Source organism: Pyxicephalus adspersus, unplaced genomic scaffold (genome assembly GCF_032062135.1).
Source record: "Pyxicephalus adspersus unplaced genomic scaffold, UCB_Pads_2.0 Sca517, whole genome shotgun sequence".
In the NCBI taxonomy this organism is placed as follows: Eukaryota; Metazoa; Chordata; class Amphibia; order Anura; family Pyxicephalidae; genus Pyxicephalus; species Pyxicephalus adspersus.
The window spans coordinates 1-12785 of NW_027317524.1; the positions used below are offsets into that span (position 1 = coordinate 1).

A 12785-nucleotide genomic window follows, 5' to 3' on the forward strand; every position below is an offset into this window, starting at 1 on the left:
TCACAATCTAATGCCCCTACCATAGTCATATGTCATTACCACAGATTAAGGCCAATTTTGAGGGAAGCCAATTAACCTAACTGCACGTTCTTGGAATTTGTGCGTAAACCAGATAGTCTGGCAGAAACCTGTGCAAACATGGGGAGAACATACAAGCTCCTTGCAGATGCAGTGTCCTGGATGAAATTCAAACCTAGGACCTAGCGTTGCAAAGGTCAGAGTGCTATCTACTGGGCCAACCATGCCACCCATCTTGCACAAGGTCTGACTTACTGAATATGCTATGACTTCGATTGTGCTTCAAGCCAGAATGTCATCATGACAGCAAGGTAGAATTCTTAACTAATGTAATCCCCTGTAATGTGTTAAATACCTAGATACATCTCATCTGTTCAGTTGAAACCTCCTCCTGTCTGCAAAGACCTTTAAGTGAGAACCATACCTGGCATTGCTGTGGTCTTATCTCCTATCCTTCCATTGGTTTGTAAAATTGTCCTGCCTTTCCCCATCCAGGTGTAATACGTTCCCTTCACTCCCTGGGCCGCCTGTCCCATGTCTTCTGTACAGAAACACGTCCGTATAATCAGGGCTCCCGGCTCACAGCCTATGAGTTGGTGTATGAGAAGATGCCTGCAACTCTTATCACAGACAGCATGGCGGCAGTCACCATGCGAGAGCGTCATGTCAATGGTGAGTGCCAACTGACCATACAGGCTTATTTTTGGGGCGAAAGCATCAAAAAGAAAATTCATTTAATGCAGTGATTAGAATTAAGCAGCCACAGCAGAAGTCCAGATGTAAAATTATTTTTTAAACATTCTAGTAAATTTGGAAATCCTTCTGCTAAGTTTGTTTACTTTTTGTAAAGCCAACATAGGGCTGTCAAATAGAAGTCATTTGGGTGGCGATCACTTCTCTGTACTGTTAATGTTGTAGCCCCCTCCTGGTTACTTGTCCACACGTGGGAAACACAAGTCAGGATCAGATGGAAGTTTCAGATGGAACCCAGAAGTCTTATGAGTTGACAGATCATGGCCACTTCTACCAGAAAAACAGCTTTGACAAAGACAGTGTTCATGACAATGACAGTTTGCCTCATGTGTGTCAATTTTGTGCCAGAGTTACACTTAAACTGCAGGTTTTGCTGCAGCAGCTTCTAAGGGCAACAGAGCAGAACAATTGATGGCTCCTAAAGGGGATATAGCGGAGAAGAATTTGGCTTCTAAGGGGAACAAAGCAGAGTAGGATGCGTCTTCTAAAGGGGACACAATGATGCAGAATGTATCTTCAAATGGGGACATAGTGGAGCAGGATGTGGCTTAGAAACTGTAACTTGCATTTGCTAGATGTCTATTAGGAAACTGAAGCTTATAAAGATGACATACCATTACTCATCTAATCCATTTATCAGATCCATACCATCTATACTGCATCGCTTATTCTTAAACCAATTTTAGTCTTCTCTCATTTCTTTTCCCAGCTGTTGTGGTGGGAGCCGATCGGGTGGTAGCCAATGGGGACACGGCTAATAAAGTTGGGACATACCAGTTGGCTGTCATCGCCAAGTACCACGGGATACCCTTTTATGTGGCTGCGCCAAGCACATCGTGTGACTTAAGCCTGCCTACTGGAGCTAGCATAGTAATCGAGGAGCGACCGAGCCAGGAGCTGACGGATATTAATGGAGTTCGAATAGCGGCCCCAGGTGAGTGAATATACCAAGAATGGAAATCTAGGAAAAGCGGAATATTCCACAAGGAACTATGCATTGACTGCTTCCTTTTCTTGCAGGTATTGGGGTATGGAACCCAGCGTTTGATGTCACCCCTCATGAGCTGATCACTGGAATAATTACAGAGATAGGAGTCTTCAAGCCAGAGGAGCTGAAAGCTGGCCTGAGCCGCACTCCTTAAATCTTCTCTGCGGTGTAATATACCATATTACTGTGAAAGGTTGGGGAATGGCTGACCAGTGATGTACTTGGTTCCAAAATTGATGGTATTATACGCCTTGTATCATTTGCCTATAGCAATAGCAGTGCCAGGAATATGTTATAGGGTCTGACATTCCAATGAAAGATACACCAAAAGTTTTTGCATTTTAACCTCCCTACAGAAGCCAAACTTTTTTACTTCTTGGGTGTGATCAGGTAACCTGTATGGCAATCAGAAGGTACAGGATTAGGCAAATGCTCCACAGAAAGGTCACACCTTACTAAGCATCTAAACTAACATTCATGTTCAAAAAGTGTTTCTTCCTCTTCTTAATAAAAAAATTTGACTAGGCAAAAAATATAGTCACACAATGTGACATAATTTCTATCCACAATGTTTGCAAATATTTCCCACATTCCATTTAATATCCATATCACTACCACAAGATGCATATATTAGAAGCAGAGCCCTGGAGATTGGTTTGCAGTCCTAATTTACTATACCTAAGGCATGCTGTATTTTCCTTAGGTTGTGTTATTTTCTATTTTACATTTTTTTAAATAGTTTCCTAAATGGTTTAATCTTATGAATCTTCTGAAATTGACAAGTGTCAATAATTAATACAGAGTACATTGTACCAATGCATTAACTGCAAACAATTTGAAAGTACACATAATATATTTAAATAAAATATACACACAAATGTAACAGCTATATATTTTATTTAAAAGATAAAATTTTGCACAGTTTTGAATGTTTACTTTAACGTTTAAACCAAAGTATTTATTGTACTACTTCTCATCAATCATTTTATTGTAATACATTGTGTTCACTGTCAAAATATCTGATATAAGTTGGATAACTTGAGTCACTTATTCCATATATCCGCTTTGGGGTTGTGGCAAGATCTGCCTTGTAAACCATCTGAACCATTAAAAGGCATGGCTTCTCGTGATGGCAAGTTACATTTTCCTTGTCTAAGAAAATACTTTCTGAATGTCTAAATCATGTCTGTATTAATTTTTCAGTGACTTTTCTGTGAAGCAGGTCAGGTTCTAGACATCAGTGACTTTTCTTCTGTGTTATACCATGTGTGTTGAGTAGAAGAACATGAGAAGCCCCCGGTACCATTCTGAACATCTGAGGGTTCATCTCTTGGTTCTAGAAATCCTAAAGGCTTCTTTCTGGTGTAAAGCCTTGTGTGTGAGTGAACTTTGATGAACATGAGATGCCCTGGTGACATTCTGAACATTTGAAAGAATGCATCATATGTTTTTTTGTGTTTAAAGGTATTTCTTATCCAGAACATCAATATTGTTTTTTTCATTTGGCATTCATTAAGATTGTTCTTTATTAGTAGCTTTTTCTCCTGGATGAATCTTTCGTAAGTATGTAGTTGTGGTCACATTCTCCACACATGGTATTTCCCCTGATGTATGACGAGTGTTCTTTTGTTTTATAAAATGTGTCATATTTAGGACAATGGTGTGTTTTTCTGTTGTGTGAACCCTCAGCTGTTAGGTAATATTTACTTTTATCACATTCAGATCACTGATATGGTTTGGTGTAAATTGATTTTTCAATATAAAACTTGTAACATTCTGAACACATAAATGACATCACCCTCATTCTTTGCAACAAAGCCCAATTCAGAACTTTTATCCGCCTGTTTTAAAATCACTTATATCATGAAATAACACAACCTGAAGACAAACTTAGAAATTCAGTCACACTTAAATTTAAATCAGGACTTTTCAGGTTTAAGAGTTGCGCTATTTCAGAAATTGTAGCTTTGTGGACATTCAGGCCCCTCATACATTTGTGGTCAAGAACATCATGGTTAGCCACTAACAAAAGAAACTACTGGTTTGTGTTCAGGAACAGCTGTACCCCAGGATAACATGTTCAGATGCATTGCCCTTGTGTTTCCAGTGGCACTGGGGTTCTCCCTTCAGAAAAAGAACAATCAGACACAATATTTTGCTTTCAGAAACCTGCCACAACCCAATAACAACATGCAATACAAATGCAACTATGTGCTGACACGTAAAAAAGTTGTTCCCAGACTGCCGCATACAGTTCAATTAGAGCGTTTGTGATTGTGGTTGGGCATGCGGTACAATTCTAATCTGAAAGGGGATTTAGTGATGTTTTATTGTACAGGGGAGGTAAATGAGTTTAAGAAATCTGGAACATCTCATAGAAATACATAAAAAGCAATGAGTATACTGCAATGATATTGCACGAGTTATGCATAACTGATGCAAATAAACATCACAACATATAATAGATAATAATGACAAATGGTTACATATAAATAACGATGAATAATAATAATAATGAAAAAGATATACCTGGATTATTAGATTACCACTTGAATTTCTACACACTATTTATCATTCAACATGATACACTAAATATTAAATCATTTATTTGATTATTGAGGATGATACTTGTTGACCTAAGGAATGTATAACAATAAGTTAATACAGCATGGTAACTCCCATAATACCCAGTTACAAGAGAAACAGAGGAAATTAATTTTTCAACCTGTTACAACATATTACAATTATACCAAAGGCACAGGAAAGCTCATATATTTTAGGGGAAAATAGCAACATAGGCTCCATATAGATATAGGACTAAAGAAAGCTAAAGACCATCATTCATGCTAAAATATATTTGGCAGGAAAAGCTTGAAGAAAAAACTAATAGCAATACCCATCCCAAACCCAAAGCAGCATCAGACAATTGGGGGTGACCAATTATTGTACCTGATGCTCTGCCTAGCCTTATATTTACATAATCTCTATTCACTGACATAAGGGCGGCTTTGTATTTGCTGAAGAAATGTATTCAGGACATCAGTAGGTGTGTTTCCCATTGTCTTAGTGGTACATTTCTATTACACTGTTAAAGCTGTAACTCAAAGTGACAAATTCATTAACATTTTAAAGTTTGGAAGGAAGACAATAGAAAGGAATACAAATGTAAAGACCATGGTGGGTACTGATCATTAGCATTACAAAGGGATGATGCTGGTAATATCAATAGCAGATATCACTGTAGGGGGTTGGCAGATACATTTGTGATTCTACAGTTTTATGTGACAATATGCTTATTTGGCATGTACAATAGAAGTACATTATTATGAAGAAAGAAAAAGTTGAACTATATACAGTAACTGCTTCCGATGATCTTGTGATCGCCTAATAAAGTTTCCAAGCTTTAAGCTTGGCTGAGATCTATGATAGACCTAACAGATATTGACAGTAGACACAGCTCCCAGGGAACTGAGCATTGCCAGACATTCGGCCTAATTTACTGTTATCCAGTTCCAGAGAGCTCATTAGAGACAGCCTTCAGGGGGAGAGCAGAATGTATTATTATATTTTAATTTATTAATGATTGGCTGTGGGGGAACGGCCTGGATTATTTATATTATTTATATTTATTGGTTAACGTAAGTTTTTTTCCTTCCAGTTCATAGACAATCGATTGGAGAAGCTGAATTCCGGAGATGAATTCACTGATTTATTTGAACAAGAAGTTACCAAATGTGGATTGTCAGGTACCAAGTCCATAGACAGTAATTAGTGTGATAATGACTCGAAGCTTGGGAATGTCCTTCTACTATACAGCCACCACTTTGGTGATGGAGATCACAAGAGTGTGCAAAATAAAGGATAATTAATCTTGAAATAAAATAAGCATCATCTCAAACTTCCTAATAAAATGAATTCAAACTTGTGCAGGATTTGTGGGCAATCTAGTACAGGAATCTCTTCCTTTGCTGGGTTCACCAGTGCTCCCTTCTTCTTTTGAACAAATGGTTCCTTGGGATACTGCGGTTTAGCCAGTATTTAGGACCTATGGAGAATAGCTGCACATGTGCTGTACCTTGAAGAAGAACTTGTTTCCAAATAGGCTTATCCTAAAAAATGTATTGCCATGTAAGTTTAGCAAAACTGCCAACAGTAGGACTTTTTTTTTTTGCCCACCTCTGAGCCAGGCATGTGGGAGACTGAAGCGGAACTAAACCCGAGATTACCTCTCCCTGTTCCATCACAGGGCACCGCCATATTTCTTGTGCTTTACTTCCCAAAGATGATCTTCAGTCATCTTGATTGCCCGTGCTGGGATGACTTAACTACCCCGGCACGTGCGAGTTCATTCATTCCTGGCATGCACAAGGGCAGGTTTTATTGCCAGGCTTCTCTGTCAACCAATGGGCCAGTTAACGGTGGGACTTTCGTTCCATTTTGAGGACAGGGGTCCTTCTTCAGCCTTATTGTGTAAGTATGTTGGTTAGGTTTGCACTCCAGGTCATGGTATTGCAAGTCACATTTAACTCAACTAGATTTACTCAGTTCTAACAAATTGCACCAACTTAGCCAATTTATAGTCACATGAGAAGCATGGAGTTTGCAGGTTCTCCCCATGTCTGCGTGGGTTTTCTCTGGGTACTCCAGTTTCCTCCCACATCCCAAAAACATGCAGTAAGGTTAATTGGCTTCCCCATAAATTGACCTTAGACTACATTAATGACATATGACTATAGTAGGGACATTAGATTGTGAGTTCCTTTGAGGGACAGCTAGTGACACCACTATGGACTTTGTACAGCGCTGCGTTATATGATGGCGCTATATAAATACTGTGTAATAATAATAATAATAATAATAATAATAAATGGTCGTTAAATGCCTAATTCACATCGCCTTGTCTAGTTGGTACTTTTCATGGTTGAGGACAAATCCCACCTAATTCAACTAATGGCCTTGTTTTGTTGACAAGGTTAAAGACCTTTGTGACATGAGAACTCATAATATGAAGCCAAAATTGTCCACATTTTAAGTACCAATTAAAGTTGGAACCTTGTATTTCCCATTTGTCTAGCACTACAAAATCACAGCATTCAGTAGGTAAGAACAATATCTAAAACCTGTCCTCCGTATGGTTTTTAGCTATACCTTTAGCTGTTTAATAAACAACTAAGAAAGTTCCCTTTCTAAGCAATCCTTGTAGAATATTATAACAAGTTTCATTTTTCCACAGGAGCCTCCAGATCATACCAGTTTTGGCTAGATAACCTCAAGGTAAATTCAATTTTTAAGACAATATTTTAGGCGCATTTGGGGTCAAGTGTCATGCCGGAATAACGCATCTTATGAATTCCTAACGAAGGCACCAGAAATAAAAACACAATGTCCATCAGCATTCCTCCATGCCTACAGAATCTCCAGCTCATGATCTTGGACATGCTTTCTAAACTTTAATAAAGGCTTCCTTCACCAGTGTGAATACTAAATTATGATATACTGTAGTTGTCAGCCAACAGCTTTGTAACTACAAACTTAATTAGTTAGGATGATCAATGTGTTGTAACTCCACTCCTTATTTTATCCCAAGATCATCAATTTCTTCAATGGTTTATGAAAACCACCTCACCCATAACTTTTTTCTTCCATTGCATAGATGGTATGGTTTTTTTGTACTGCTCTAAAGATGGCCAGCAAGCCTGAAACAGATGTATGGTATTTTGGCATAAAGAACTATACGCCATTAAGGTGGTTTTGGATGTACAGTTGGCAAAAGGGCATAAGGAGTGATATGTATGATCTACTGCCTACAATCCTGAAATTTGTATCTTTTGTAAATGCCTGGAGTTAAGCTTTAAAATATTCTTTATAATGTTATAACAGTAGAATTGGTAAAACAGAACTACTTACAAGCCAAAACCTTTGTTAAATGAGCATATATGTTAGTTTCAGACCTACACATTACATGGTTTGCTACATATTACAGGTATGCTCAGTGGTGCCATTTATATGTGTTGCTGTGCCAGTCATTTTCTATGGCATCCCAATGCACTATGAAAAATGTATATTCATTGCAGCACACCATGAAGCAGATAGCAACTATATAGAAGTATAGGAGTTGTGGTATGTTGTGTCACATGACATGGTTTTGTGTTGGTATAGTGTGTTGCCAACCCATTCAAAATCAATAGGCTGCCTTAATGCAGGAAATTTAAAATACATGAGCAAGGTAAGAAGTGGCATCAAGAAAATACCAACCAAACAAGAAGAAAGAAGCACTGCAATCTGAGTCAATATTGTGATTTTAACCGATACCTAAAACAGGATGAGCACAGACACCAAATACCTAAAAGCAGTTTTGGTGGTTTGTGTGTCTATTTTACAGCTTTGGTAGCAATTATTTCTGCTAGTCTTCTTTTCTACTTTCGTTGAGTGTCTTATACTTTTGATGCCATGAGGTTTAAAGGTAAATTAAATAAATCCATAACTAATTCCCTTTAGTGCTTTAATGCTAGAGGAAACTTTCCCATTTGTAGCCTGCAGTGTTCTACTTAGCTGTTTAAATAAGGATTTAACTAGGATTTCAAGGGATTGCATTCATACTTTACAATCAGTACTTTTCATATTCATAGGAATGCAGCCCGCCCAATCACTAGAGAGCATTGACATCAATGACACTTTATGAGAACGTAGTTTGTCCATTCACCAGTGACATAAAGCATATGTAATATAGAGAATGCAACCTTTTCATTTATAAATGGTGTTAAGATTCATTACTTAAAATACAGATAAGAAGCATTTTACTGCCATTGATTACTCTGTAACTAATAGTACGAACCACAACAAATCAATTGTAGGGACTTTTAGGGCACTAATTACAAGATATAATTGCACATTTATCATATTAAAAAACATAATTTAATATAATTTTGGGGTATGTATCTACTGTACAATAATTTCTTGTTGTTTATAGCCTCAACATGATACCAGTCTCATCAGCTCTGAGGAAGATTACGTTGCGAAACGTGTCCACTACTCTGTGAGATTGGATGTGATTACTGTCTTTGTTACAGTTAACATATTTCAGATTTTTTTAAAAGATATATTAAATGATGTTTTAATGTGATGATTGCGCATTTATATCTTTTAATTAGTGCCTTAAAAATATCTAAAATCACAGGGCACTGCCATATTTCTTGTGCTTTACTTCCCAAAGATGATCTTCAGTCATCTTGATTGCCCGTGCTGAAATGACTTAACTACCCCAGCACGTGCGAGTTCGTTCATTCCTGGCATGCACAAGGGCAGGTTATATTGCCAGGCTTCTCTGTCAATCAATGGGCCAGTTAACAGTGGGTTTTTCGTTCCAGTTTGAGGACAGGGGTCCTTCTTCAGCCTTATTGTGTAAGTATGTTGGTTAGGTTTGCACTCATCCAGGTCATGGTATTGCAAGTCTCAGTTAGTCACATTTAACTCAACTAGATTTACTCAGTTCTAACAAATGTCACCAACTAAGCTATTATTTAGAAGGGACTTTTAGGGCACTAATTACAAGATATAAATGCACATTTATCATATTAAAAAAAACATAAATTATTATAATTTTGGGGTATGTATCTACTGTACAATAATTTCTTGTTGTTTATAGCCTCAACATGATACCAGTCTCATCAGTCCTGAGGAAGATTATGTTGCGAAATGCATCGATTACTCTGTGAGATTGGATGTGATTACTGTCTTTGTTACAGTAAACATATTTCAGATGTTTTTAAAGATATATTAAATGATGTTTTAATGTGATAAATGTGCATTTATATCTTTTAATTAGTGCCTTAAAAACACCTAAAATCGGTTTGTTGTGGTTCATGCAAAATTGAAAGATATGGCACTAAAAAAATGTATTGGTCCTTACTAACAATAAAAAGAACTTGTAAATATTATTATATTATATATAATGTCATATAAAGCATATATAGTATGTATAATAAAATATATGACTGAATTTTTTTATTTTTTTCATCCAGAAAGGAGGAGGCACGCTGATCAATAACGTGAAGAACAGAACACATCCTACTGTCAGGAACATGCTTAGATATGTTTTCAAGGGATTGCATTCATACTTTACAATCAGTACTTTTCATATTCATAGGAATGCAGCCCGCCCAATCACTAGAGAGCATTGACATCAATGACGCTTTATGAGAACGTAGTTTGTCCATTCACCAGTGACATTAAGCATATGTAATATAGAGAATGCAACCTATTCATTTATAAATTATGTTAAGATCGAATCATTACTTAAAATACAGACAAGAAGCATTTTACTGCCATTGATTATTCTGTAACTAATAGTATGAACCACAACAAATCAATTGTAGGGACTTTTAGGCCACTAATTACAAGATATACATGCACATTTATCATAATAAAAAAAACATAAATTATTATAATTGTGGGGTATGTATCTACTGTACAATAATTTCTTGTTGTTTATAGCCTCAACATGATACCAGTCTCATCAGTCCTGAGGAAGATTACGTTGCGAAACGCGTCGACTACTCTGTGAGATTGCATGTGATTACTGTCTTTGTTACAGTAAACATATTTCGGATATATATATTAAATGATGTTTTAATGTGATAAAATTTGTGTGCATTTATATCTTTTACTTAGTGCCTTAAAAGTACCTAAAATCGGTTTGTTGTGGTTCATGCAAAATTGACAGATGTGGCACTAAAAAAAATGTATTGGTCCTTACTAACAATAAAAAGAACTTGTAAATAATAGTATAATATAAATAATGTTATATAAAGCATATACAGAATGTATAATAATATATATGACTGAATTTTTTATTTTTTTCATCCAGAAAGGAGGAGGCACGCTGATCAATAACGTGAAGAACAGAACACATCCTACTGTCAGGAACATGCTTAGATATGTCATCTTTAGAATGGAAGGGCTTGTGGTGTTTTCCTGGTCAAACAATTTCGATAAGGACCAAATTGTAATGGCTAGGAGTCTAGATTCAAAACATCTTCAGGTCAGAAGATATTCAGTGCCTGGCACCAATACGGTCATGTAACACAAATGAGAAACTTAATCCTGACTATTAGAAAACAGTGTCAGAATATAGAGTTTTGCAGCTTGCTGTGTACAGGGCTGTGTACCCACAAATAACAAGTAGAGCTCCAATGTTGACCCCAGTCCACCACTGAAAGGACCTAGAACAGGCATACGAGCGTCAGTACTGGACCATAAAACAATGGAAACATGTGGACAACAGGGTGCGTTGTTTACCTGGGAAAGGGATGGAAGAAAGAGGCATTATGCGAAGAAGTCAGGTCAGTGGAGACAATGTGAATTAAGGGATCACCTGCTAATATCTAGGTGCCTGGTAACATTGAACACCTTCAGGTGTTAAGGTCTTGAGGAGTCCATACCTCCATGGGTCAAAGCTGTTTTGGTGGCACAACAGGGAACGTACAGCTTATTAGGCAGAAGGTTTGAATGTTTGCATGATCACTGTTAATTCTGATTGAACTGTATTTAGAACACTATACTATAACTACTATAATGTTAGGGGCTTTACATATCTGTATCAAAGATCTTAGATAGCTGCAAACTGATTTAATGACACAAATACAACCATGTAAAACTGTATAATTATGTCATTACAGTCCCGTCCCAGGAGACCGGGAAAGAAATATTCAGAGACTGACTCCTGGGAGTGTCAGAAGTAAGTGAAATCAATAAACACCATAACATCAGCAAAGTGTGCAACATTATAATAAGTATGACAGCAACTTAATCCTTAGGGTCTTATCGCCTCTGTAATATCATATTACAGTTACCCAGCTCCTGAGTGTCTTATTACCCCTGTAACATCATATTACAGTAATTCTTTTTGTATCAATGAGGTCCTTGGGCTCATTGGTTTGTATGCCAATAGGGAAAACCCCTGGCCTGAAATAAATATAAATTTATATATATACTGCTGGTCAGACTGTGCAGAGATTTCTAGTTGTGCTGGACAGTTTTGCAGTTAATGGTGAACCATTTAGATTTGATGTAAGGACTTTTATGTATAAAGAAATAGTACTCTTACAAAATCATAGGAATTCACAAATAGCTAAAACATAAAGTTTATTATCAATAATAAAACTAGCAACAAAAATGTTCCCTTTCAGTGGGGTCTATTAATTAATGTTTTCACTCCAGAGTCACTTGACGTAGACATTGGTATCAATTAGAAAAGAAGATAAATCGGAAGTAGTTAAACACTTACTAATTAAATATGGAAAAGTAGGGGGAATCTTGGGTTAAAATACACCCCAATATAATAATAACATTTTCTGTTGAAGGATTCACAATTCTGTACAGCCAATCTTGTGTCATCTTGTCTTAGATGGAGATTTCCACCCTATTGTTACCAATCCAAATCCCATGAGTCTTTGTATCTTTTCAGGGTCATCCAATGGGCAGAGTCTCTTCTGGAGAAAGATGTCAAAGACAACCGAATGATTGGAGACCTTGGAGCTCAGCACATCCTGGAGACTACTCAAGCATCTGGTGGGGTCTGTATAATGACCCACTGCAACACGGGGTCCCTGGCTACGGCTGGCTATGGCACAGCGCTGGGTAAGAGGCTTCCCTGATGTCATTAGTGAAGCTGTGATTGATTACCTCCTTTCAAAAGGGCTATCGAGCCAATTACACAGAACTTGTAGTCATTATTGGAAGTCAGGATCGTTCATGGTCATATGTGTTCTCTGTCACAGATTTACTGAAGTTGAAGCTTTTCTTTCTCTTTATATTCTATGTTTTTTTTTTACTTGTACATTCCTAGAAAACTTTGCTCTGTTAGTAAAAGTATGCTTGCTGACCTTCTTCTGCTCCAATACTGACACAGGTATATACCGTATTTTTCGGACCATAAGACGCACTTTTTTTCCTCCTAAAGTGGGGGGAAAATCAGGGTGCGTCTTATGGTCCGAATGCAGAGGTACAGGGGCATATTTTTTTACTT

The 12785-nt window shown here is 37.2% G+C and overlaps 1 protein-coding gene and 1 long non-coding RNA gene across 2 annotated transcripts; both read left to right on the forward strand.

The window, feature by feature from the left end:
* Positions 1 to 513: 513 nt before the first annotated feature.
* Positions 514 to 2089, forward strand: MRI1 (methylthioribose-1-phosphate isomerase 1; the record flags this gene model as incomplete). The annotated part of the gene is given in 3 exon segments (XM_072397947.1): positions 514 to 690; positions 1481 to 1705; positions 1792 to 2089. Coding segments are annotated over 3 exon segments (524 nt in total), but the record flags the coding sequence as incomplete, so codon positions are not given.
* A 3311-nt stretch (positions 2090 to 5400) lies between these two features.
* Positions 5401 to 9853, forward strand: LOC140321062 (uncharacterized). Its single transcript, XR_011918813.1, has 3 exons — positions 5401 to 5505; positions 6993 to 7033; positions 9781 to 9853. It is a non-coding gene; the product is annotated as an uncharacterized lncRNA (long non-coding RNA).
* The last annotated feature ends 2932 nt before the right edge of the window (positions 9854 to 12785 follow it).